General features: G+C 41.7%; 12 protein-coding genes across 12 annotated transcripts; 1 reads left to right on the top strand and 11 right to left on the bottom strand.

Moving 5' to 3' along the window:
- Positions 1-1,026: 1,026 nt before the first annotated feature.
- Positions 1,027-1,659, bottom strand: HELRODRAFT_80086 (hypothetical protein; the record flags this gene model as incomplete). Its single annotated transcript, XM_009019907.1, has 1 exon — positions 1,027-1,659. A coding segment is annotated over one exon (633 nt), but the record flags the coding sequence as incomplete, so codon positions are not given.
- A 3,406-nt stretch (positions 1,660-5,065) lies between these two features.
- Positions 5,066-5,659, bottom strand: HELRODRAFT_157055 (hypothetical protein; the record flags this gene model as incomplete). The annotated part of the gene is made up of 1 exon (XM_009019906.1): positions 5,066-5,659. One exon carries the CDS (start codon positions 5,657-5,659, stop codon positions 5,066-5,068), a length of 594 nt encoding a protein of 197 aa, XP_009018154.1.
- Positions 5,660-6,132: 473 nt separating this feature from the next.
- On the bottom strand, positions 6,133-6,561 carry HELRODRAFT_80043 (hypothetical protein; the record flags this gene model as incomplete). Its single annotated transcript, XM_009019905.1, has 1 exon — positions 6,133-6,561. A coding segment is annotated over one exon (429 nt), but the record flags the coding sequence as incomplete, so codon positions are not given.
- Positions 6,562-6,777: 216 nt separating this feature from the next.
- On the bottom strand, positions 6,778-7,230 carry HELRODRAFT_79776 (hypothetical protein; the record flags this gene model as incomplete). Its single annotated transcript, XM_009019904.1, has 1 exon — positions 6,778-7,230. One exon carries the CDS (start codon positions 7,228-7,230, stop codon positions 6,778-6,780), a length of 453 nt encoding a protein of 150 aa, XP_009018152.1.
- Positions 7,231-8,537: 1,307 nt separating this feature from the next.
- On the bottom strand, positions 8,538-8,942 carry HELRODRAFT_79798 (hypothetical protein; the record flags this gene model as incomplete). The annotated part of the gene is made up of 1 exon (XM_009019903.1): positions 8,538-8,942. A coding segment is annotated over one exon (405 nt), but the record flags the coding sequence as incomplete, so codon positions are not given.
- A 276-nt stretch (positions 8,943-9,218) lies between these two features.
- Positions 9,219-9,686, bottom strand: HELRODRAFT_79965 (hypothetical protein; the record flags this gene model as incomplete). Its single annotated transcript, XM_009019902.1, has 1 exon — positions 9,219-9,686. A coding segment is annotated over one exon (468 nt), but the record flags the coding sequence as incomplete, so codon positions are not given.
- A 2,535-nt stretch (positions 9,687-12,221) lies between these two features.
- On the top strand, positions 12,222-15,045 carry HELRODRAFT_79813 (hypothetical protein; the record flags this gene model as incomplete). Its single annotated transcript, XM_009019901.1, has 3 exons — positions 12,222-12,306; positions 13,700-13,810; positions 14,864-15,045. Coding segments are annotated over 3 exons (378 nt in total), but the record flags the coding sequence as incomplete, so codon positions are not given.
- Positions 15,046-15,170: 125 nt separating this feature from the next.
- HELRODRAFT_80016 (hypothetical protein) lies at positions 15,171-17,623 on the bottom strand (the record flags this gene model as incomplete). The annotated part of the gene is made up of 2 exons (XM_009019900.1): positions 15,171-15,298; positions 17,206-17,623. Coding segments are annotated over 2 exons (546 nt in total), but the record flags the coding sequence as incomplete, so codon positions are not given.
- Positions 17,624-18,230: 607 nt separating this feature from the next.
- Positions 18,231-18,458, bottom strand: HELRODRAFT_152742 (hypothetical protein; the record flags this gene model as incomplete). The annotated part of the gene is made up of 1 exon (XM_009019899.1): positions 18,231-18,458. A coding segment is annotated over one exon (228 nt), but the record flags the coding sequence as incomplete, so codon positions are not given.
- Positions 18,459-19,120: 662 nt separating this feature from the next.
- Positions 19,121-19,411, bottom strand: HELRODRAFT_80245 (hypothetical protein; the record flags this gene model as incomplete). The annotated part of the gene is made up of 1 exon (XM_009019898.1): positions 19,121-19,411. A coding segment is annotated over one exon (291 nt), but the record flags the coding sequence as incomplete, so codon positions are not given.
- Positions 19,412-21,797: 2,386 nt separating this feature from the next.
- HELRODRAFT_80042 (hypothetical protein) lies at positions 21,798-24,257 on the bottom strand (the record flags this gene model as incomplete). Its single annotated transcript, XM_009019897.1, has 2 exons — positions 21,798-21,991; positions 23,870-24,257. 2 exons carry the CDS (start codon positions 24,255-24,257, stop codon positions 21,798-21,800), a joined length of 582 nt encoding a protein of 193 aa, XP_009018145.1.
- Positions 24,258-25,025: 768 nt separating this feature from the next.
- On the bottom strand, positions 25,026-26,239 carry HELRODRAFT_79952 (hypothetical protein; the record flags this gene model as incomplete). The annotated part of the gene is made up of 2 exons (XM_009019896.1): positions 25,026-25,321; positions 26,050-26,239. Coding segments are annotated over 2 exons (486 nt in total), but the record flags the coding sequence as incomplete, so codon positions are not given.
- Between the last annotated feature and the right edge of the window lie 628 nt (positions 26,240-26,867).

Raw genomic sequence — 26,867 nt, 5'->3', positions numbered from 1 at the left:
TTGGTTTTCCGTTTTCATTAGGAACTAATGTTTCATTTCTATTTTTTTGTTTTTCATGTTTTGTTCAGAAATGTCCAACAAGCCTTACTTAGGGTAAATAAAAGAAGGCTGTCAGCCTTCATGAAAAAATTTATGAATGAAAATTTAATTAATTTGGCTGATTAACTCTTGTATTGCAATCTGAATTTTTTTCGCAGCACTTTCCCAAAAGAAATTACATAAATCATCTTAATCTTAATTTTTATCGAGCAACAACAGATCACACTTTTTAAATTAAACTGTTGTGTTTCATTCTAAAAGCAAGTTAATTAAAATATATTTAAAATACAACCACGAGCCAGATAAATTTATTACGCGGGCCGTATGTTAATCACGCCTCCTGAACTAAACAATGCGAAATTTGACAAAAATTATTCATAAAAACCTTGCACTCCTTGACTTCCGGGTTCACCATTTTGACCAGGAGAGCCAGGATTTCCAGGTATTCCAGAAGCGCCTGTTGAACCAACATCTCCTTTCGGACCTTGCGGACCTTGTTGCCCAGCCGGACCAGTATCACCTATTAAACCTTGCGGACCCTGTTGTCCTTGCTGACCGGGTTGGCCGGCTGATCCCGGTTGGCCTGGATCTCCTCTCAATCCTTGCTGACCCTGAGGCCCTTGAGGACCAGCTTGACCAGCAAAACCAGTTGCGCCTTGAGGTCCTTGTGCTCCCATTTGTCCCGGCTGACCGTTTGGTCCCGGTTGGCCAGGCTGACCTTGTTGTCCAGTTGGTCCTTTGTCACCTTGCGGACCCTGTGGTCCTTGAGATCCAGGTGTACCAGCAGGTCCTTGTAAACCTTGATCTCCTTTATTTCCTGGCGATCCAGATACACCAGGTTGACCTAAAAATAACAAGCAGGTATGTGTTTATTACATTAACAAAGATTTTATCCACCACCAGCAAAAAAGTAAACTACACTATCAACTCTCTATCAATTTTAGTTGCATTTCAAGTTGAAAATTTTCTTGACATTTTAGAGCTAATTTATTGGAAAATAAATGGTATGTTACAAAAAATATAAAAATAAATATTCATTTGTTTTGCTTGTTTTCTACTACAATGAAATTGATTTTTTAAATTTTTATTAAAAATGTTCAACAAACCTGGTTGACCAGGCTGTCCTTGAAGTCCTTGAAATCCAGGTTCTCCTTTCAAACCTTGTTGTCCTTGACTTCCAGCTGGACCTTTCTGACCAGCAGGTCCTGTGGCTCCAGTAAAACCAACGTCTCCTTTTAGTCCTTGAGCTCCAGGTTGACCTGGTTGGCCCGGAAGCCCCTGTGTACCTTGATCACCCTGATTGCCTGGTTGTCCCGATAGACCCGGCAAACCAACTTGTCCGACTTGTCCAGTCGGACCAGTTGGTCCAGCAATTCCAGGTAAACCTACAGCACCTTGTGGTCCCTGCTGTCCTGGAGATCCGGGACTTCCTGCATCACCAGGCGAACCAGTATCGCCAGCTGATCCAGTTGCACCCTGTTGTCCTTGAGGACCTTGTGACCCTATATCTCCCTTTTGACCGGGCTGGCCAGATGGACCTTGTGGTCCTGGAAAACCTTTAGGTCCCGTCGGACCTTTTTGTCCGGGCTGCCCTGAGTTTCCAGAAACTCCTTTAGATCCAGGCTGACCTGGCTGACCTGTTGCACCCTGGATACCAGCAGGACCGGTATCACCTTTGAGACCTTGCTGACCTGGTGCTCCTTGCGTTCCTGAATTTCAATCCAATGTGTGTTGGATGAATTGTAAATTATGAAAAAAGTTGACCGATACTTAAAAAATTGCATATATAAAATGTTTCAGGTTTAAACGATATAAATACAAATTAGTTAATATTGTCAAAAAAGATGGCAACAGAATACACAATTTTAAAATAATAGCACCACAACAACAAACAAAACAACAAAAAATGAATAACGAAATTACAAGTAATAATAATAAAATAATGTAAAAAATCAACAAACCCGGTTGTCCAGGAGTTCCAGACTGACCAACCGGTCCAATATCACCCTTTGGACCTGCATTTCCCTTGTTTCCTGGTGCACCAGCCAAACCAGGCAATCCGGGTTGACCTCTGGCGCCCTGAGCTCCCGGACTACCTGGAAGACCTGTGTCTCCAACAGATCCAGGTGCCCCTGCAACTCCCATCTGGCCATTGAATCCAGCCTCTCCTCTATTGCCAGGTTGTCCTTGTGGCCCCTGTGGTCCAGATTCACCTGAAGCACCTGTCGCTCCTTGCTGTCCTTGTAGTCCAGGGTTACCTTTCAATCCTGAACTTCCCGGAGAGCCAGTATCGCCCGGTAAGCCTTTTGAACCTTGTGGTCCCTGAGGTCCTTGCGAACCCTGTAGCCCAGGTTGTCCTTGAGGTCCTTGATTTCCTGGCTGTCCTTGGTTTCCTGTTGGACCCCTAAGACCCACAGCACCAGATGGCCCTTTAAATCCTTGCAAACCAGGTTGACCCTGTGAACCTGGAGATCCCGGTAATCCAGGTGATCCAGCACTTCCGATATCTCCCTTTTGGCCTGGATTACCTGTAGCTCCAGTACCACCTGTGTGTATGTATGTATGTATGTATGTATGTATGTATGTATGTATGTATGTATGTATGTACGTACGTACGTACGTACGTATTTGATATATTTATTTATTCAAAATCAAAAAACTGCACAATAAAAAATAGCAATGAATGGTCTTCGGAGACCAAATAAGAAAATTAACTTGTATGGGCCACCGTGTCACTTCAGTAAAGGAAAAAAAGAGAAGAGGAAAATAATATGAACGCCATATTATATAAAATAATATGAAATATATATATAATAACGTCATATATAAAATAATATGAAATATATATATAATAACGTCATATATAAAATAATATGAAATATATATATAATAACGTCATTTATAAAATAATATGAAATATATATGTAATAACGTCATATATAAAATAATATGAACGTCATGAAAGTAATAATTAAATGCAACCGAAACAATGAAAAGAAATTTGAAGAGTAAATCGACATAAAAGGGTGGCAACAAAATAAACGAATATCTCGACGCATGAAATTAAATTGATATGATAATAAAATCGAACCATATATTTATTATAGGATTTTATTGTGGGTCAATTGATAATAAAAACTCAAATTATTTTTTTTCTAAACAAAACAACGTTAGCAGTGTTCTTCATGTTGCATGGAATGGTATTGCCCCACCCACAGCTTAGTATGAAGGTATTCAGCAAAATTTATTCAACTTATTCAGAGGCATGGAGACACGGATGCTCAAACGAGCTTGTACCGCCACCCAAACCGAATAAAAACATATACCTACATAAAATAATAACATAAATGAAAATAAATGTGTGTGTGTGTGTGCATTCAGCTTGTATGAATAAAAATATTCGTTAATCTGTTTATATACTATTCACGTTCATTTATTTTTTATTTATTATTACAACAATTAGTAGTATTATCATTGTCATTATCATTAATTTTATATAATTATTATACCCATTTTATTTGATCTTTAATTTGCACCATACAAATATACTTAATTTTATTGATTGAAACATTCAGCTAAACAATCAAATTTATTTTAAACATTCAATCAACAACATTCAAATAAATGATCACATTTATTTTCAGCGTTCGATCAAACATTATTTAATGAAGATAAAAATCAAACCTTGCGGTCCAGTTGCTCCAGTAAAACCATTCTGGCCTTGAGATCCGGGCAGACCAACATCTCCAGGTTGTCCGGGCTGTCCAGGCTGACCAGGCGTTCCTGACGAGCCAGTATCACCTCTCTGTCCTTGAGGACCAGCAGATCCAGGTTGACCTGGATTGCCAGGTAATCCTTGATCTCCTGCTGGACCAATATCTCCGGTCGCTCCTGTGGGACCCGGAGATCCCGTGGCTCCCTGTGATCCCTGTATTCCTTGAGGACCAGTGTCTCCTTTATTTCCTGGTAGGCCATTAGGTCCAGCTGGTCCTGTTGCACCTTGGTCACCTTGCTGACCAGGAGAGCCTGATTGGACGACAGAAAGTGAAAACAAATAATGGCGTTTCAACGAATCACGATTCACAATGAGAACAAGCTAAACGAATTTGTTCAGTGTAAAAAAAGTTTATTAATCTTCACTGAAAGTTTACTGTTTATCATACGTTAACAATCAACTGAAAAACCAACAAGGTAGTTATAAGCCGGATTTCAGTCAACTAAATACTTACAAATTTCTAAAAATTTAAGCAAAAATAATTAAAATATTTTTTATGATACGTTCTTACCTGGATTGCCATTAATTCCAGGGGTTCCTTGATCTCCTCTCAACCCTTGCGGACCAGGCTGTCCAGAAGCACCAGTTGGGCCAGTAGCTCCTGCTAATCCTGGCTGTCCCTGAAGCCCTTGCGATCCTGATAATTACAAAAATGTTAATCAAGTTTATATGAAAATATAATTTGGCCTAACAATCTTTAAAAAAATAAAAAATGTAAAAAAAGCAAAATCATTACTTGAATTATAAATGAAAATTAATAAATAACACGCACCTTGATCACCAGGGCTTCCTGGTTGACCTTGTTGACCTGGCTGACCTTTATTTCCAGGCACACCAGGAGATCCTCTTTGTCCAGGGCTGCCATTGCTGCCAGGTTGTCCGGCAGTTCCAGTTTGTCCAGTGGCTCCCGTTGGGCCTTTTAATCCAGTTGGACCTTGATTTCCAGTTGCACCTGTATCACCACGTAATCCTTGCAAGCCTGGAAAGCCTGTTGCACCTTGTGGTCCAGGCTGACCTATTGGACCAGTTGATCCAGCTTCTCCTTGCGCTCCCACGTTTGCAGGAGTACCTGGGTCACCAACTGGACCAGTATCACCAGTATCACCTTTTGGACCTGCTAAACCTACTTGACCCTGTTGACCTGGTTGACCAGGTTGACCTTGTTGCCCCGGTTGACCTTTATTATAAATAAAAATAATTGAAGTAGTAGTTTTGAAATGTTAAACATTTATTCAATTATGTCAAACGAATTTAGTCTACAGTTAAAAAACAAATGCAACCTGTAGATCCAGGTAATCCAACAGCTCCATTTGGTCCAGGCTGTCCAGCAGAACCAGGCGATCCTTTCTGACCAACTGGTCCTTGCGGTCCCGGTTGACCAGCTGGTCCAGTTTGTCCTTTTGGCCCTGCAGGACCCTGAAAACCAGTATCACCAGGCAAACCTTGAAGTCCTTGGAAACCTTTAGGACCTTGTGGACCCGGTTGGCCCGGCTGTCCAGATGCACCCGTCCCGCCTTGTGGTCCCTGTGGTCCTTGAAGTCCAGCCGGTCCTGTTGCTCCTTGTTGACCTTGCGATCCTGGGTTTCCAGCCTGGCCAGGTAAACCAGGACTACCAGTGTCACCTTGCTGACCAATTGGCCCTTGTGGACCAAAATCTCCCTTCACGCCTTGTATGCCTGGAGCACCTATCTGACCTCTAGGACCAGGACTACCTGAAGCTCCATTATTTCCAGGCTGTCCAGAGGGTCCAGGAGCTCCTTGAGGACCTTGCTGGCCTTGATCTCCAGGTTGTCCAGTCGGTCCAGTTGGACCACTTTGTCCAGTGCTACCTTGCATTCCTTGCATACCTTGTTGGCCAGGTTGGCCTGGTTGACCTGTAGCTCCTTGTACACCCTGTGAACCAAGTGGTCCTGAATTTCCCTTAATTCCCTGTTGACCTTGTGGTCCTGGTTGTCCCGTTGGCCCACTTGATCCAGGCAAACCGGTATTCCCGGGTTGACCTTGAAAACCTTGAACTCCCTGGGGTCCTTTAGGTCCTTGTGGCCCAGATGGTCCCGGAAGGCCAGTGTCACCTTTTAAACCTTGAATACCAGTTTGACCTTGGGGTCCTAAAGGACCAATTGGTCCTATATCACCTGGTTGACCTTGATTTCCTGGAGATCCTTGCTGACCTGTTGCATTTTTTAAAGTTGTTGGTTTAATTCTAATTCATAAGGCAAGTTATTTTTAATTTATTTACTTTTTTAAATTCACTTTTAATTTTGTTATTAAAATATGCATTTAATTATAATATTAAAATAAATAAAAAGTTCACAAATTCACAGCAAACGACCTGCAGGCCCTTGTGGTCCGGGTTGTCCGGCAGCACCAGGTTGACCTTGTGGTCCCATTTGGCCTTGAGGCCCTTGCTGCCCTGCAGATCCAGGTTGACCCTGAGCCCCTTGAGGTCCAGGTTGTCCGAGCTGTCCTTGATTACCAGCACTACCCGGTGTACCTTGATCTCCTTTAACACCCGGATCACCTTTTTGACCCGCAGGACCAGTAGCACCTTGTTGACCTTGTGGTCCAGGCTGACCTGTTGCTCCTTGTGTTCCCTGAGGCCCAGGTAGTCCTATTTGACCAACTGGACCAGGTGACCCTGGATTTCCGTTATCTCCAGGTAAACCCATAGCCCCAGTAGCTCCAGCTGGACCAGTTGGTCCAGTAGCTCCAACGGGTCCAGAAATTCCAATATCTCCTGGAGCACCTTTCAATCCTTGAATCCCTGCTGCACCCTGTGATCCTTGTGAGCCAACATCTCCTTGAGGTCCTGGAGCTCCCTGAAAACCTTGTTCTCCTTTAGCACCTTGTTGACCTGGATTTCCAGGCTGTCCTATTTTTTAAATTACATTTAAATAACTTATTTTTCACTTTTGAATTAAAAAGTTATAATAAACAAATGAGAAATATTCAAATGAAAATAATTAACCAGAAGGTCCTGGCTGGCCATTCGGTCCTCTAAATCCAGCATTTCCTTGAAAACCAGGCTCACCCTTTGGACCTTGTTGTCCTTGTGTTCCACTTGCACCAGTAGCACCTGTCGCACCTTGGAATCCAGCTGCACCTTTTAATCCAGCTGATCCAGGAGTTCCTTGAGGTCCAGGTTGACCATTCGGTCCTGAAGGACCTGGTTGGCCCGCATTTCCAGGTGAACCAGATTGACCAGGGGCTCCCAAAGGTCCTGGTTGACCTGTAGCACCTTGTGGTCCTTGTGGCCCAGGCTGACCTTTATTTCCTTGCTGTCCTGGTTGTCCCGCAGGACCTGAATTTGAACGTAAACGAATTATTTGGAAATGAATAAACTTTGCAATTTTAATTATTTTAAAATGATCGAAAATTAAATAGATCGTCGTTCGGGCAATGTTATTTTGAACCATCAAAAACACCTGGCTGTCCAGGTTGACCAGTGGGTCCTATTGGTCCTTTCTGTCCAAGATTTCCAGATGAGCCTGGGTCTCCTTTCAATCCGGCTGGTCCTGCGAGTCCAGTAAATCCGACGTCACCTTGAGATCCTGGTTGACCCTGAGATCCAGGTTGACCTCTCGGTCCAGCTAAACCAATGGCACCCATCAGGCCTGGTTGACCAGGTTGACCAGTTGAACCTTGTTGTCCCGATTGACCAGGCGCACCTTGAGATCCTTGAGCTCCAGGGTCTCCTTGCGCACCTGGATTACCTGAAGTTCCAGCAGGTCCTTGAGTACCTTGAACACCAACAGCACCCGGGTTGCCTCTGTCACCTTGAGGTCCTTGTTGACCGGGTTGACCAGGGGATCCAGTTTCTCCCTTTGGTCCAGGAAGTCCATTAGCTCCAACGGGTCCTTGAAAAATAAAATCAGAAAAATTCACTCGCGATTACTGTAGTAGTGAAAACAATCGAGTGACAAAAATTAAACGCAAGATGTAACTGCATAAATATACTTTGTTTTAAATATTAAGCAATGTAATTGATGAGTATTGAACCAAAAATAAATGCCAAGAGCTGAAAGAATTAATTGAACAAATTAATGCAAAAATAAAAAGATAATCTAAAGATAAAAAACATTAAATAGTAATAAAATTATGTAAAATAAACAAAACATTAAATTAAACAGGTCGTAAAAAACAAACCAGGTTGTCCAGCAAAACCAGTATTTCCTGGTAAACCAATGCTACCCGGTTGACCGGGTTGTCCGGATGGTCCAGTGGCCCCATTTTGTCCGGTTGCCCCAGTAAATCCAACATCGCCTTGCATTCCTTGAGGTCCTTGAGGCCCTGGTGTACCAGCATCTCCTTGCGAACCTGGTTCACCCATCGGACCTTTTTGACCTGCTTGTCCTGTTGCACCCTTGTCCCCTTGAAGACCTCTAGGACCCTGAACTCCTTGTTGACCTTGAAAGCCCGCTTCACCTGGCGATCCTGCAGGACCTGGTTGACCGGCGGCGCCTACAAAGTTTTCGTTTGAAATAAAATGTTTTGATTTCTCGTTCAGTTTTGCAGAATGTTTTTTTAATTTTTATAAAACCAGGTTCTGACAGACGCAGAGGTAATATTATTTTTTTACGTGTAAAATGAGTTCGAATGATTATAGACGTTATAGGTGACCAATTACATTGTTTTAGCCATGTAGTTAATTAGTTTTATCGGATGGGAACTATTTTTGGATGTTTTTACTGTTGTTATGTTTACGATAAATAGTATGTTATCTTTAACAGAAGTTTATGAACTGTACGAAAATAAAAACAAAAATATCAAAAGAGCTTAAAAAAATATAACAAAAAAACAAACCAGCTAATCCTGGAGATCCAACTGGTCCAACAGGTCCAGGTTGGCCTTGTAATCCTGGTTCTCCTTTCTGACCTTGTGGACCTTGAGGTCCTTGTTGACCTTGAGCTCCAGGATCACCAGGTTGACCTTGAGTTCCTGGTAAACCAGTTGGTCCCGCTGGACCTTGTGGACCAGGTTGACCAACTCCACTTGGCCCTGGAACTCCTTGAGGACCCTGTTGACCAGGTTGGCCATCTTGACCCCTCTGACCAAGGGATCCTGCAGGACCTGGGCTACCAAGTGGTCCAATAGAGCCGGGACTCCCAATTTGACCTTGAGCACCTTTCAATCCGGCTGGTCCAGGAGCGCCATTTGATCCTGGAGCTCCTTGAAGTCCTTGAAAACCTGGCTGCCCAATCACACCAGGATCTCCTTTGTTTCCAGGCAAACCGGTTGGTCCTTGTAATCCTGGACTGCCTGTTGCACCTTGAGGCCCTTGAGGTCCTGCAGAACCACTTGCACCAAGATTTCCTTTTGGTCCTGCTGGTCCTGTTGCTCCTGTAGGACCGGTACCCCCTTGCTGGCCTGGCGATCCAGGTTGTCCAGCTTGACCGGGTAAGCCTGTAGGTCCAACTGGCCCAACAAAACCAGCATCTCCTCTTGAACCCTGTTGACCTTTTGGACCTTGTTGACCTTTGGGACCAGTTGGACCTTGAGGACCTTGTTGACCTGCCAAACCTGGCGCTCCAACATCACCAGCTGGTCCAGGGTTTCCTGATTGACCTTGAGCCCCTGGGTCACCTTTCAAACCTTGATCACCCGGATTACCTGGATTCCCCACTGGACCTGGTTGGCCAGGTGTCCCTTGTGGTCCAGCCTGACCTTGCACACCAGTGGCACCTGTAGCACCTATAGCGCCTTTGAGGCCTTGCTGTCCTGGAGTACCTGGATTGCCTGAGATGCCTTTGAGTCCTGGTGATCCATTAGCGCCTGGTTGTCCTGTAGAGCCCTGTTCGCCTTTTGTGCCTGGCAAACCAGTAGCACCAACGGCACCTTCAAAAATAAATAATTTATATAGTGAAATCCTCATTTTTTTCAAATTTTTAAAAAGCTTTAAAAGAAATTACAACAACGAAATATGATCAAATTTATGAAATACAAATGTTCCTTATCCAAAAAATTCAATAAACGTTAACCTATCAAACTAATCAACAATTCAATTCAAATTAACTTTTATTCTGCAATGAAAATACATCGCTTGGAGACCCGAAGTTACCACTTGTAGTGCCACCAAAACAGAAATTTGAGCCAATAATTTGAACAAATATAAACGAAAATTTGAAGTAAACATAAACCATCAATCAGTAAAGTACTAATTACAATGTAACAAAATGTAAATAGGAAAAAAGTCAACAATTAATGAATGATGAAAAATGCTTCGTAAAAATCAATTTTCAAACAGACTGCTTGAATGAACAAAGCGTGGTCGAGTTTTTTTTTTAACGTGGATTGATAACAAGTCCCAAAGGCGACACGACGAATTGAAAACTGAATTAATAAAAAAATTTGAGCCTGGCTTAGAAAGGTAAAAGTCAGAGAGGATTGTATCGTACGTAGAACGATGATTTAATAATTGATTAAACTGCTGATGTAATGATAGACAGTAATTTAATATGAATAATTTATAAAAAAAAGTTCAGGTGAACAGTATAGGTAATTGACTATCATTTAGAATTTTAGATAATGCCAAAAAAATTACTTACATGATCAAACTTAGCTAAACCATACAATATACGGATGAAATAATTTTGACAAAGAGTTAAAATACGATTATTAGATTTTGTACCAAAGCTCCAAACAGGGCGAAACAATCAAATTAAACAATGTAAATAAAATATGTTTAGGAAAATTAGATCTGAGTCGGTATATTAAACCTAAATTTTTTGTAATGTTTTGAGAAGCCAATTGAACGTGATCAGACCATGACAAATTGCTAGTAAGAATGATGCTTAAGAATCTAGTAAATTTTACCCTTTTAATGGAAATGTTATTTAATTGAACATTTATGATATTCGTACGAATTTTGTGTCCGAATAAAATTAAAGTGAGTTTTAGCAATATTGATTCTTAGATTATTTGCAGCGACAATAAAATTTATTATAGGTGTAAAAATTTTCAAGTTCAAAAAAACGTATAAAAACGGTTTTTCCATACAAAAACAAACTTGTAAGAAGCTAAATTCGAAAATTAAATAATAAAAACTAATTTGAAAAGCTTGATAATTTTTTAAGCTCAGTAAAATGAAAGCAAAATTAAATAAAATATTAATTAAAAAATTAACCCAGAGCTCCATCCGGACCAGTGGCACCAACTTGACCAGGATTTCCTCTCTGCCCAGGAGAACCAGGAGATCCCGCTTGTCCAGTAGGTCCTTGAGCTCCCACCGAGCCTATGTCACCAGGCACACCTTTGTTTCCCTGAGGTCCCGGTTGACCGGAAGCTCCCTTTGGCCCTTGAGCTCCTTTTGGACCTGCTGGGCCTTGCTGTCCAGGTTGACCTACTGGGCCAGTTTGACCAGTAGCTCCTTGTTGTCCTGGAAGGCCAACATCTCCTTTGAATCCTGGCTGACCGGGCTGCCCTGGTTGACCAGCAGGTCCTTGTGATCCTGTATCTCCTAGTGGACCTTGAAAACCAGGATTGCCCTGAGCACCTGCCTGTCCTGGATACCCAACCGGCCCTGCTTGACCAGTAGCTCCTTGATCACCTCTGAGACCAGCCGGTCCAGGTAATCCAGTTGAGCCTGAGTTGTTAATATATTATAATTAAGTTACGCCAAAAAACCAGCGACATAAAATTTGAACGCTTCGATAATAACGCTGTAATTTCACAATTACTTATTCACTTGTAGTTTCAGTTTAAAACCGTTAAATTATTAATTGGCCTTCAGATTTTTACAAATTAAAATACAGAAAGTTTTTAAAATGATATTGGCAGGTTTGTAAACATATTCACTTGTTAATTTTAACATCAATAAAATTTTACAATTTATGTATTTTCAGTCACGTATTATTTGTAACCGCACATTAAAACTTTTTAATACTTTTTAGCCATTCTAACATGTTTAAAATTAAATTTTAACCTGGTTGTCCTGGTTGACCAGAGGGTCCCTTAGGTCCGGGTTGACCAGCCATACCACTTTCCCCTTTGGGTCCAGCAGCTCCTGGTGCTCCAGATTGTCCAGGTGATCCTTGCTGACCTTGATCTCCTCTCAAGCCTTGAGCTCCCATAACTCCTGGCTGTCCAGTGTTGCCGCTTAGTCCAGTATCACCTTGAGAGCCTGGATTGCCTGGTTGACCAACAGGTCCCTGTGGTCCTTGCTGGCCTTGTTGACCAGGTTGTCCTTTGAAAAACAAAACGATAGTAACAATTACATTAATAATAATAATACTTATTATTACCATTACAACGTTAGTAACAGTAAATTGACGCGTCGTTTTAAAAAATAGTTGCAATATTACCGGCTTGTCCTGGAGTTCCAGGGCTCCCAGGCACTCCAGCATTTCCTGCCTGACCAGTGGGACCCTTTGGTCCAGCTTGACCTTGAGGTCCAGGCAAACCTGCTTGACCGGCTGATCCAGGCAGACCCGCAAAACCAGTCGATCCAGTATCTCCTTTCAAGCCAGGAGCTCCATTCGATCCTGCTAAACCCGGTTCACCTCTTGTGCCTTGACTGCCTGGAGCTCCAGTGTTTCCAATTAGACCTGGATCACCTTTGGGTCCCTGCTGACCTTGTGGACCTTGCTGACCTTGAGAGCCTTGTTGACCAGGAGCACCGTTTGGCCCTTGAGGTCCTTGTTGACCAGCAGTTCCTTAAATTTATTCAAAAGATATATTTATATTTTTCTGTCTGAAAAATATTGAAGAGAGAATTGTAATGAATATTAAAGTATCAAGTTTTCAACGTAAATGTTAAGAAATTAATATAACATAATCTATGAATGGCGCGTTAATTGAAAGCTGTAACAAACTTAACTATGTAAAGCATGTTGTTAGTAGGATTGTTTTCCGTCAAGCTTCATAAATTTATAACTCAAAATCAATAATAAATAAAAAAATGTTAACATTAACACAGTTGAAATAAATAAAATAAAATGGAAAATATTTAAACGTACGTGTAAAATATCAAATAATTAATAATAATTATTACAAAAGTTTATTGCAATTTACAACACAAACCTGTAGAGCCAGTCGCTCCAGTAAAACCTTGCTGTCCTTTCTGACCTGATGAACCAGGATTGCCACTCAATCCGGTAGATCCCTGTTGACCCGGTTGTCCAACTTGACCGGCCGGTCCAGGTTGACCTTTTAAACCAGCCAATCCAGGGTCTCCAGTGATACCAGGCTGACCTTTAGGTCCTTGCTGGCCTGGTTGACCTTTTTGACCTAGAGGACCAGTCGATCCTGTATCACCTGGCAAACCTGCTTGACCAGGTTGACCCTGTTGTCCTGGCTGACCATTTTGTCCAATGGGTCCAGGGGCTCCCTTTGATCCCGGAGAACCATCAATGCCCTGATTGCCAATCGGACCTTTAGGACCAGTTGGTCCGACGTTTCCAGTGGCTCCAGGTTGACCTGATTGACCTGGATTTCCAGTAGGTCCGAGAGATCCTGGATCACCTGAAAAAATTAGAACTACTCTATCAAAAAAGTCTCACAATAAATTTAAGTGTATGGAAAATGCACTATCACACAAACGCACACGTTTCTAGTGTTTCAGTGACACATCAAAAGATTCACTTGAATGAAATGAATACGTTGTATTAAATGGCAGTGCACTCAATTCTGTTGCTTTGTACAGTGTATCATATTATAGAGCATTGTAACGCATGCATGCAGAAAATTCAGAAGTCCAATCATTTCAGTGTTATATTCGACAAATTTACAACTGTTCTACAAAAAATGAAATTAGTTAAAAGTTTTTACCTCTTGGTCCTGTCACGCCCTGAGCGCCTTGTGGTCCTGGTTGTCCAGGATTACCTTGAAGTCCAGGCTGGCCTTTAGGACCTTGCTGTCCTGCGGCTCCAGGTTGACCATTTAATCCAGGTTGCCCAGGTGATCCTCGGAAACCAGGTGAACCGGGTGTACCAGGCGTCCCATTATCTCCAGGCAAACCTGTACTTCCCTTGGCACCGGGATCTCCTGCTGATCCTTGTGGTCCAGGTTGACCAGCTGGTCCGGCGGGCCCAAGTTGGCCAGGTGAACCAGCTAAACCTGTGAATCCTATATCGCCTGGGGCTCCAGTGGCACCAGCTGGTCCTTGTTGACCTTGCTCACCTAATGGTCCTGGCTGCCCTGTCTGGCCGGACTGACCAGGGGAACCAATGTCTCCCGAAGGACCTGGTTGACCTAAGGGTCCACTGGGACCAGGCTGACCTGTAATTCCCGTTGATCCTGTAGCACCTCGTTGTCCAGGTGTTCCTTGAGGACCAGCAGGACCTAAAGAAATCGGAATAATCAATTTAATAATATTAATGAAAATTGTAAATAATAAATTTTAAAAAAGTTATTGTTCTCTGCAGTTACAATTAAAATTAAACTTTTTAATTTACATAAAATAATAAATAACCTTGTGGTCCTGGACTTCCATTATCTCCAGCCAACCCAGGATCTCCTCTATTACCAGGCTGACCTTGTTGACCTGGTTGACCAGTTGATCCAGTATTGCCAGTGAATCCTTGCTGCCCAGAAGGTCCAATGTCTCCCTTAAGACCAGGTTCTCCCTGAAATCCTTGCGGACCCGGGGCACCATTAGCACCTGGATTACCTGGAAGTCCTGTACCACCAGTTGCTCCTGTTCCTCCGGGTGTACCTGGTAGTCCTATTTGACCTTGAGCCCCCCTTAAACTGCTACGTCCTGGAGCTCCTATCGGACCCGGTTGACCTACTTGACCCTGAGGGCCAGGTGATCCCGGAGTTCCTTGTGGACCTGGCTGACCAACTGATCCAGGTTGACCAGCAATACCTAGCAAGAAAAAATGTTAAACTGAAATATAGAAAAATGTGAGAGAAAAAATGAAAATGCAAAAAAATCAATAAAAATGAATAAAGTTGCATGAAACAAATAACCTTGTTGTCCTTGGGCTCCTGCTTGACCGGGTGTTCCATTAGGTCCAGAAAGACCTTTATCCCCCTGTGGTCCAGTTGGGCCTTGAGGACCAGTGCTACCCTGAGAACCAGCAGAACCTGGTTGTCCTGGATTTCCTCTAGGACCTGGTAAACCAATAGAACCAGCTGATCCAGGACTTCCTTGCGGTCCCATTTCCCCCTTAGGCCCAATTGGACCTAATGGACCTTGTGCTCCTGGTGAACCAGTAGGACCCTGCGCACCTGTTGCTCCAACTGGTCCAGGCAATCCAGGAGATCCAGCATCCCCAGACAAGCCGGAGTAACCAGGAGCACCTTGAGGTCCGATATCTCCATTAGGACCACTCGGTCCTTGTAATCCTTGATCTCCCTTTGATCCAATATCACCAGATGGTCCTGGCTGACCAATCTGTCCTGATGGGCCAGTTGCTCCAGTAGCACCTTGAACACCTTGAATTCCTAATGATCCTTGAGATCCGGGTCTACCCGCTGTTCCGGGCTGACCCTGTTGACCAGGTTCTCCATTGGGTCCTGGTGCTCCAGGGTTTCCTTGATCCCCTTGTTGACCAGGTACTCCAATAGCACCACTCTGTCCAGTTGCACCAGTACCACCTTGCTGTCCATTCGTTCCTGGCTGTCCAGGCTGACCTGGCGAACCCGCAGAACCACTTGGTCCGACATCACCTGTTGCTCCTTGTTGCCCGGAGTTTCCAGGTTGACCGATTAAACCAGTGCTTCCTGTATCACCTTTTGTACCAGCTGGTCCAGGCTGTCCAGTTGCACCCTGCGGTCCTTGTGGTCCCTGATTACCTCTTTGACCGGATGGTCCTTGAGGTCCTGTATCTCCTTGAGGTCCGACAAGTCCAGGTTGACCAGCCTGACCTGGTTGTCCAGGATTGCCAGCTGCTCCTGGCGATCCAATACTGCCAGCTGGTCCTGTAAACAGTTGAAAACAGTTTACAAAAACTGAATAACTTCAAATAATTTTAATTATAATAACCACCCAAACAAATTAAATTAATTAACCATTAACCATTAAACCATTTATTACGTAAACCAGAAACCCGTAATTAGAGCTTGTAAGGTAACTAAAATATCAGCAAAATTAAAAACTGTACAGGCAAAAATTAAATGTCAAAATTACTATAACAATATAATTAACAAATTTTAAATAATAAATGTTAAATATTAACATACTGAGAAATATGAAAACAACTAGATCCTTGTTAAGAAAAATTAAATAATAAAAAAGTTATTTAAATCGTCGTTAAATTTTAAGAAGGAAGAAAAAGTATGTAAGACAAAAGATTAAAGAGATATGGAAATAGATAGGATGCGGATACTGGACTTGAATTTCGAAAAACAGGTAATTTTCTGAATATCTCGCGGTAACTTATTCCACAATCTAATGCCAGATATTAGGGTCCTATTTTTAAATAATTTAGTTCTTAAAACTGGCAAACAAAATTCATTATTGTTTCTAAAAAGCCCATCCTTGCTAGATTTAAAACTCAGAATGACATTTTAGCATTGGGCGAAACATTATTTATATATAATTTATAAAAAAATATAAGTAAATGAAATTTATATAAAGTAGTAATTATAAGTGTTTTGCTTAGATCAAACAAATGAGAAACATGGTCAAATTTTTTTTAGGTTATAGAGAATTCTCAGAAAATATCTCTGACATTTAACTATTAATGATAAGTGACAACACGGACTGTTGTTCCAAATTGGTAAGCAATATATCAAGTAATGGTATGTTAATGAATGGTAAAGCATTTTAGTTACAGCAAAAGAATACATGTTTCTTAATTTATTTAAAATTCCTTACGTTTTCGATATTTTTAAAGATATATACGTTATGTGGTCAGAGGAGAGCGGGTCTATTGGTTTTGTATGTATCTATTCTTTTTATATTCGTTTAATCGTCTCGTTTTTGAAATAAGAACAATCAAATTAAAATGTGTGATTGTGTGTTTGATTCACTTTATTATAATATTTCTAATCATCGTAACTAACCTAATTAATAACTAAGTCGTATAAGTCATTAATTTAATTCATTCTCAATTTACATTTATCTAACGATAATCGTGTTTGATGGCGAGCATCGCATCAGTGATCCCCTAGTTCCCTGTCTCTATGTAGATGCGGTCTTCAACGCAACATCAGAGTTAAAGGACAAATTAATTAAATATTTTTAAAGGGAAATAATAACAAAAATTAATTTTTTTAAAACAATATTTGAAATTTCGTCGTTACCACAGCTTTTAAATATTTTTAAGGGGAAATAATAACAAGAATTAATTTTTTTAAAACAATATTTGAAATTTCGTCGTTACCACAGCTTTTAGTATTTTTGAAATTGAACTAACCAGGTTGTCCATCCGTTCCTCTGCTTCCTTGTCTGCCAGTAGCTCCAGTTGGTCCTTTATCTCCAGAAGCACCCTTAAGACCTTGTGGACCTTGATTGCCAGGTGTACCAGACAGTCCTGGCATTCCAGGTAACCCTCGACTACCTTGAACTCCCTGTGAACCAGGGTTTCCAGGAGATCCTGATGGTCCCATATCTCCTTTAGGACCCTGAGGACCTTGGGGGCCTTGCTGACCAGCTGGTCCAGGTTGACCTGGTTGTCCAGTAAATCCTGGAATGCCAGTAGAGCCTTGAGGTCCAGTATCTCCTGGCAAGCCTTTAACTCCTAGAGCTCCAGGAAAACCAATGTTTCCAGATGGACCTGGAAATCCTGTGAAGCCAATATCTCCGGGTGTGCCAGGTTGACCAGAAGTACCCGGGGCACCAACGGGTCCAGGCTGCCCTGATGCTCCAGTGGCACCTGTTGGACCTCTATCACCCTGCGAACCTTGAACTCCAGGATTGCCCATTGTTCCTAAAATTGTTTAAATAAACATTATTGAACGTAGAAACTAAATTATAAATATTTATTGATAAATTGAAATTGGTTTATATGGCAATTTTTTTTATCTACCGAGTCACAATACTACGGTACGAAATTTATTTATTTATTGACAAAACAGCACAGAGGGCCATAAAGAGCCACTTAACTAGACAGAAAAAATTAAAAATAAACGAATTTCAATAAAATGTACGTCGACACGGAAAAATAAGTTTGAAAAATCATTGTTAACATTAATAATGACCATCATCCTCGCGAAATAATATCATAAAGAAATCCAATTAAATAAAGTTACATAAATTGATAGTTTATATTTGCTATCAAAATAAAACAAATGAAATAAGATAATCTAGAACGTAAATTTTGAACAAAAACTTTGTGTGAATTAGTTTCAAAATTGTTTGTAAGTTCACTAGAACATGTATGCTTAATTTTTTTTTAATTTTGTACGCTTCTTACACAATTTGTATATTGGAAATTACGTAACGAGCTGTCACAGGTTTATGGACTCAATGCATAAAACAAGTTCAATAAAATAAACCTGCTGGTCCTTGTTGTCCTTGTAGTCCTTGATCACCACGCTCTCCTTTTGGTCCCTGCTGCCCTGCTGGCCCAGGATTACCTTTTGGTCCAGCTGGTCCGCTTTGTCCTTGTGGACCAGGGCTTCCCTTCTGTCCAGGATTTCCGGGTGTTCCTGAAACTCCTTGATCTCCTGGCTGTCCTATTGGACCAGGATTACCTGAGGGACCTGGAGCTCCGCGGTCGCCAGTATCACCGCTGGGTCCAGCTTGACCTTGAGGCCCTTGTTGACCTTGTGGACCAGACAAACCAACTAATCCGGGACTTCCTGTGTCACCCTGAGCACCTGGAGTGCCAGGTGTGCCGGCTGTTCCTTTGGAACCTTGGTCACCCTTAGGACCTTGAGGACCTTGTTGTCCCGGGGAACCGGATTGACCGGCTGGACCTGTTTGACCTGTAGCTCCTAAAAAAATTAATATTATCTCGATAAAAATTTAATATACCAAAGATTTTTTGCATTAAACAAAATAATATTGTTAAAAATTGATGCAACACATATGAATGATAACATTATGATTCACCTGTAGCCCCTTGAGGTCCGGCTGGTCCTTGAAAACCTGGATCACCTTTAACACCTTGAGCACCTTGCATACCCTGTGCTCCAACTGGTCCTTGCGGTCCTTGTTGACCGGCTGGTCCAGGTAGCCCAGAAAATCCAGGATTTCCTTGAACTCCGATGTCACCCTTGGGCCCGGGTTGTCCTGTCAATCCGCGTTGCCCAGTAGCTCCAGTACCTCCTGTTGAGCCAACAGATCCAGGTGTACCCGTCGCACCTTGATTTCCTTGAAATCCAGTTGCACCTGTGCTTCCTAATAATAAACAGATTCGTCGTTTGCAAATAAGCATTTTAATCAAACAGATGCGTCAAAACTCAAAACAACAAAAGTTAAAAAATGCTTGCGACGAAAAACAAACCTTGTCCTCCCGGTGTGCCAGCAATACCAGGCGAACCTGGATTACCTTTATCACCTGGTTGTCCGGTACTACCTACAGGTCCTGGTTGTCCAGAAGCTCCCTGCGAACCCTGTGATCCAGGGGCACCTGGTTGTCCTAATGGTCCAGCTGGTCCTGTTGATCCTTGAGATCCCTGAAGACCTTGAGGACCTTGTTGGCCTTGTGGTCCTTGCTGTCCTTGTGGCCCCGGTTGTCCTTGCGGCCCAGTAGGTCCAAGTGGTCCTAACGATTTGTTTTTTTATTTTTTATCGACAATTCAATCTTTAATATGTTTTAAATAAAAATTAAAACACTTATATATTAATAAATGTATAATAAGTATAAAATATTTGCACAAGTGACACTACATAATTCCAATACAAGTTCGGCAGAACGTATCAAGAAAATTAAATCCTTATTAACAATGACAATCACCTTGCGCTCCGGGCTGCCCAGGATTGCCTGCAGGCCCAGCTAGACCTTGATCACCCTGCGGACCTGCCAAACCAATACTTCCAACTGCCCCTGGTAATCCTGAAATGCCTTTCGTTCCCTGATCTCCTTTAGGACCTTGTGGTCCAGTTTGTCCGGTAGATCCCTGAGGTCCTTGGGGACCCGGAGCACCTGAAGGTCCCATATCTCCAGTAGGACCTGGTTGTCCAGCAGGTCCAGGAGAACCTGTAATAATTAAGAAAGTTCACCTTAGTTGTTTTAGCAGTTCATAGAAATCAAACAAATTATTAATATTCAAAATTATTCCTCATAATAGCATAAATTCGTCATTCTTTGCACCGTTTAAACAATTAAAAATTTATAAACATACAAACTGAAATTATGTTTCAATATAAATATAACCCAAAAAAATGAAATAGAAAATTTATTTATTCAAGTGATTCAATTTAATAAATACATCTTTTATAAACTGTTACCCGTTAGTGTAGAACAATTCTATAAGAATTAAGAGAACCTTGATTTCCCGCTGGTCCTGGCTGACCACTCGGACCAGTGGGTCCTTGAGGTCCAAAATCTCCGGTAGCTCCAACTGGTCCAGGCGAACCAGTTGAACCCTGCACTCCTAACTGACCAGGAGTTCCTTGAGGGCCAGGTTGTCCTGATAGACCAGGAAATCCAGGTGTGCCCTTAACTCCTTGTACACCTGGCTGGCCAGCTGGACCTATGTCACCTTTTGATCCCGCTGGTCCTGGAGCTCCAGGTTGACCTATTTAAAAATCAATAAAAAACAATTAATTTAAATTCAATAATTTATAATTCTAATTTAAATATTTCAAAGAATCTATATAAAACTCAATTTTTTGTTGCAAAAGTATAAAACATTAACCTGTAGATCCTTGTTGTCCTGGACTTCCCTGAGGTCCTTTATCTCCTTGAGGCCCAGATGGTCCAACTGATCCCTGAGCACCAGGATTTCCAGCAGGTCCAGGTTGACCTTGCGGACCTTTCTGACCTTGAGTTCCTGATGATCCTTGTGGACCCATATCTCCTGGTTGACCCGTTTGACCTGGTTGGCCAGCTGGTCCGGGTTGACCAGTGGAACCTTGTGGACCCTGTGACCCTTGAGGACCTTTGTCTCCTGGCAAACCAGCTGATCCAGATTGTCCTCTGGGCCCAGTAGGACCTGAAGGTCCAGATGGTCCAGTATCGCCTTTGCTGCCCTGAGGTCCAGCCTGTCCGGGTGAACCTTGAAATTGAAAAATGATCTGACAATGAAGTGTGTATTTTTAATAATTAAAAAGCTTTCATAACATTCAATGCTTGTTAATTTATAAATACCTTATGCTTATAAATTAATATAATTTGCAACAAATAAATCGCATATCATAATTCAATTCCACCTTGAAGGCCTTGAAATCCTGGATCTCCATTTTGACCTTTAGGTCCAGGTTGACCTTGAGGCCCTTGTGGTCCTTGTGGTCCTGGAGCTCCTTGTGATCCAGATGGGCCCGTGTCTCCAGCCAAACCACTGAGACCAGGCTGTCCCATATCTCCAACTGGACCGGGTTGTCCCGGTTGTCCTGAAGGTCCAAAAGGTCCAGTTGCCCCTTGCGGTCCAGGCTGACCTAGGTTACAAAAAATTGTCAAATACTTAATAGCTTTTTAATACATTTAATTTCAACTAATTTTATATTCAATTAAACAAAACATGGTCGACTAGCCTCTGACGCAATAGCTAAAAATATAATCAAACCAAATAAAATAAAACAACATTTTCGGTCGGTGTTAGAAAATTAAAAACACATAATAAAAATTGAAACCATAGAATGCAATGAAATCACACTATACTATCAAATTCATACATATACATCGTTATATACCAACAAATACAAAAGAGCAACGACATTCGAACACACAACTTTACTTAAGCATGCATACATGTTTAGAAAATTTAAAATAGAAAAACGACAAAATTAATCATTACCATCTGTACAAACACACGCATGTTAATCATTACCATCTGTACAAACACACGCATGTTAAAGCCATGAATAAATGCACACATGCATACACTCAAACAAATACAAACTCATACCCATACAATTACGCACGCAAACACGTACACACACAAACACACAAACACATACTCATACTCGACAGAATATTAATTAGATGGTTTAACACTGAAAATTTGCAAAAAATAATTTTTCAACGCCACCTGTTGCTCCAGATTGTCCAGTATTTCCAAGAGGTCCGGTTTGACCAGCAGGTCCTTGCGGACCTGGAGCACCTTGTGAACCTTGATCTCCTTTAGGTCCAGCAGGACCTGGAGCTCCATCTGATCCAGAGTTACCTTTTTGTCCTTGAGGGCCTTTTTGACCTTGAGGGCCAGTTGAACCCTGTGGTCCAGTCGCACCAGTAAAACCTTGCATTCCTTGATCCCCAGCAACTCCAGGGCTGCCAGCTTGTCCAGTGTTTCCGAGAAGTCCTGTAGTTCCGGCTGGTCCTTTTTGACCCTGCACACCAGTTGGACCTTTTGGACCTTGTTGACCTGTTGGTCCCCGTTGACCTGAATTTTTAACAAATAAAATTAATAAAATAAAAATGAAACAAACAAGTAATGGTACAGCTAAATAAGTTCATCTTTTTTTAATCCAGTGCAATACCTGATATGTCAATCAAACGCTAAGACATATTCTTCAAATGCAGTAAAAAATTTGTAAGCTATAAACACTATTAAACTATGAACAGCAAAAATATTGAACTCGACCTTGTGGCCCAGGTTGTCCTTGAGACCCTTGTAATCCGGGCTCGCCAGCAGGTCCAGCTGGTCCCAGTGGACCAGGTTGACCAGCATTTCCAGCAAAACCCGATGCGCCCGTATCACCCTTTAATCCGTCTGGACCAAGACTTCCTCTCTGACCTTGGGGTCCAGCAGGTCCCGGATCACCTTGTAATCCTTTGACTCCCTGCTGTCCTGGTTGTCCGCTTGGACCTGCGTTGTAAGTTCATGCAGCAAATCTCTCAAAGCCTCTTTATTTTTAATTATATAGTTTAATTTTTTTGTTTTAGGTACATAACTAAGAACGTAAAATGATTGCAAATAACCTGTTGGTCCTTGAAATCCAGGATCTCCAGTGGGTCCTTGAGGCCCAGGTATGCCCTGAGGTCCTGGAAATCCAGCAAGACCAGTAGCTCCAGGTTGTCCAATTAAACCAGGTAAGCCAACAGCTCCCGGCAGACCTGAGAAGCCATTATCACCTGGCGCTCCAATCTGACCTGCTGGTCCAGTGTTCCCTGTAGCTCCCATACTACCAGGAACTCCGACTAGACCTGGTTGACCAACTGGACCTGATGGTCCTGTATTTCCTCTGGGTCCTGTTTGTCCCGGTAGACCTGCATTTCCAGGGCTTCCCGTGTCACCTTTGTTACCGGACGGGCCGGCTTGACCAGTGGCACCTAGCAAAACAATTTTTTATGTTGTGATGAATTTAATCCGACTCTTCAAATGATAATTTTTGAATGTAAGGTTTTACTTTGAATGCGTATCGACCGGTTAATAAAACAAACATTATTGTGTGTTTTAACTCATTGAAATAATTAAAATTTTTAGAAGCACCTTGAGGTCCAGGGGCTCCATTATTTCCTGGTGATCCAATGTCTCCTTTCGGTCCCTGTGGTCCTGCCGGTCCAGTGGGTCCTTGGGGGCCAAGTGGGCCGGGTGAACCTTGAAGTCCTTTCTCTCCAGCTGGACCAGTCGGACCGATGTTTCCTTTGGGACCAGCTGAACCAGTCGGACCTTGCTGTCCTTTTAATCCAGGTTGACCGGGCTGACCCGTCGCTCCTAAGAAAAACATCAGAAGCGACGGTATGAAACATTAGAGAATGCAAATACATCACGTACAATAATAACGAAATTAAAAATTAGTTCTTTGATCGAACTAAATTTCAATGGTGTATTACATAAAAAAATATTTCATTTCATTTATTTAATTTTATTTCATTAAGGAAACTTGAATAATTTAAAATAAACTTGTGGTAAAGCCACTCTCTACTGACATTTGCTATACATGTTCTAAATAACAAAAAAATTAATTATAATCAACTACGTTGTAATTTTTTAACGTAATTATATGAAAAAAAAAGCTTTGTTGCTAATCTAAAAAACCTTATATACTCGTTATTATTGCAATGAATAAGTGTCACAAAATAATTCTTAAAGGTCTGAAAATTACCAATAAAAAATTACCTTGGCTCCCGGTGGGTCCAGCAGGCCCAGTTGGTCCAAAAATTCCGGGCTGCCCTTGAAATCCTTGTTCTCCAGTTGGACCAGGTGGTCCTTGAATGCCCTGAGGTCCTTGGGGTCCAGGTGAACCTTGTGGTCCTATTGAGCCTGGATTTCCCATATTTCCTGGCTGTCCAGATGGTCCAGCTGGCCCAGTAGCTCCCGCTGGACCAACAGGACCTGGTTGACCAGTTGCACCTGCATTGCCAGGAGATCCAGCCGTACCTGGACTTCCTGTGTCACCTCTTTGACCTTGAGGACCTTGCGATCCAGTTGGTCCAGTAGGTCCTTGTGGTCCTTGAGGTCCTTGCGATCCTTTGAAAAAATTAATCAAATTTAATAGAAATAACATGATATTGTATTGTTGAAAACTGTATCCAGTGTAATACATACATTGAACATTATTGAATATTGAGTTTTTTATAATACATTTGTATTCACCTTGAGCTCCAGATTGTCCAGGGCTTCCTTTTGGACCTTGTTGACCAGTCGCACCAGTTGGACCAAGAGGTCCTGGCTGTCCAGCTGACCCTATTTGGCCACTAGGTCCTTGATCACCTTTTGGTCCTTGTTGTCCCAATGGACCTCGGGATCCTTGGGGTCCCGGATTACCAACCTGTCCAGGCTGTCCAGCAGGTCCTAAAGCTCCAGATGATCCGGTAGAACCTATTGAAGGTTTTATTTAATCTTTCCAAAACACGTTCCATTATGTCTTAGAATTGAATAAAACTCGTAAAATATTTTACATCTAGCGTGTTTTTTATTTTACAATACAATATTTGGTTTGCCTCCATTAATTTAGATATTTTGACTGATATGCGCAACTTATATAAAGGCTTTCAACTTATAAGCTTCACAAAAAATTTGCCGACATAATACTTGTAATCGTTTCACCAACAATAATCATTTTAAGAGGTTCTTCGTAATAAATCTTGAACGAGACAATAAACCACAAATAAATAATTTTTCGACTATTATATATTGACTATTTGACATTTTTTGTTACAATAATTATTGCCTTAAAATAAATTGTAATTTGAAATTAATTAAATAAAATAATTGAAATGAATTAATTGTCAACAACTATGATATTATTTGAAATCAGATTAACACCACAACATTATTTTAAATTATTACCAGTAGCTCCGACAGGTCCTTGAAATCCTTGTTGACCTGGTTGTCCTGATACACCTGGACTTCCAATGGGTCCACTTTGACCTCTGGGACCTTGCTGACCTGGACTTCCTGGCTGACCTCTTGGACCACTTGGCCCGGGTGATCCGGTTGCCCCGGAAGCACCAACAGCTCCTTGAACGCCGACGTCCCCATTTGGACCCGAGGGACCAGGCGCTCCAATTTGACCTTGTGGCCCTTGAGGACCTGGTGCACCTATTTCTCCATTTGGCCCAGATAGCCCTTGTGGGCCGGGAGGTCCCATTGAACCAGAAGAACCCATTGGTCCCTGTGCACCTATCATACCAGGCTGGCCAGTAGCACCCGAAAGACCTGTTCAAAATGTTAAGTGGAAATCTGCATGCAAATTGAAAATTCAGAAAGATTTTACTAATAAATTAATTTTTTTCACTAAAAAATGAAAATGTAGCAAAACAACTAAAGAACCTGGGAAGCCGATGGGTCCTCTTGGTCCCTCTGAACCAGGCATACCTTGAGGTCCTGGTGATCCACTAGCCCCACTTGATCCTGTAGCTCCAGTATTTCCTACCGATCCCGGAATACCTTGAGCTCCACGACCGGCCGGTCCAGGTTGGCCTTGCATTCCAGAAGCACCTGTATCTCCTGAAGGTCCTTTCGAACCGATATTTCCAGTAGGTCCAGGCTGTCCAGGTAAACCTTGCGGTCCAGGAGATCCAGGATTTCCACTCAAACCAGGATTTCCTTGAAAGCCAGTTGCACCTTGCGATCCAGGTTGACCTTGCGATCCAGTATCTCCCGGTTGACCTCTCTGGCCAGGTGAACCGGTTGGACCTAATAATTTAAAAAAAAAATTTAATTTCAAACCTTGTTAATCAAATAATTAAATAATTAATTTAAAAAATATTAGAAGATTCTTATAAATTATTCAATCAACTATTCAAATAAATAAATAACATTTGAACCTTGAAGTCCAGGAATACCATTGGCACCAGGAGACCCAGTATCTCCTTTAGCTCCAGATAACCCAGGTAAACCATTAGTGCCGGGCTGTCCATTTGGACCTGGCTGACCAGAGGCACCAGATGGACCAGGACTTCCTTGGAGTCCAGCGGATCCAACTGGACCAACAGGACCAACCAAACCGGGAGAACCTTGAACTCCTTGAGCTCCAGGCACCCCTGCTTGACCATTTGGTCCCGGCTGTCCAATCTGACCGGGTTGACCTGTTGCTCCCGTGAGACCTTTAGGCCCTGGTTGACCAGAGGGTCCGCTAGGTCCTATGAAAAAAATTATTCAAGTATTTTTTGTTTTTTGAAATATTTTAACCTGTTCAATAAAATTTAAAATAACATGCACTCCTCTTCTGCACAAGAAAATCAACAATAGTTAATTAATTAGACTACAATGCAAGGCATGGCAAATGAAATCGAGTAAGTATTATCTTCAAGTTTTGTTTCTATTACATTCTATTAGAAATAGGAGATAAAGAAAGTATCAAAATAAAAGTAGATCGTTATAAAAATTACAGATTTATTTTCATTTTTCAGTTATTAATAATTTTAACATATTTTAAACACATATACATCGACATGGATTTTTTTTTAATAAATTAAAACAAATCAAATAAACAATAAAACAGCACCAAAAAACCGAACAAAAAATATTACCAATGAATGAATGAATGAATGAATGAATGAATAAACAAATAAAAAGGAAGAATTAAGGAAAAAATACTATTTGTCACACTATTGATAAAAATTAAAAAACTGCAAACCTGCTGCTCCAGTGAAACCTTTTCTCCCCTATC

Source organism: Helobdella robusta (genome assembly GCF_000326865.2).
Source record: "Helobdella robusta unplaced genomic scaffold HELROscaffold_26, whole genome shotgun sequence".
Classification (NCBI taxonomy): Eukaryota; Metazoa; Annelida; class Clitellata; order Rhynchobdellida; family Glossiphoniidae; genus Helobdella; species Helobdella robusta.
The sequence above is the reverse complement of the archived record's forward strand: the minus strand, read 5'-3'. Positions and strand labels throughout refer to the sequence as shown.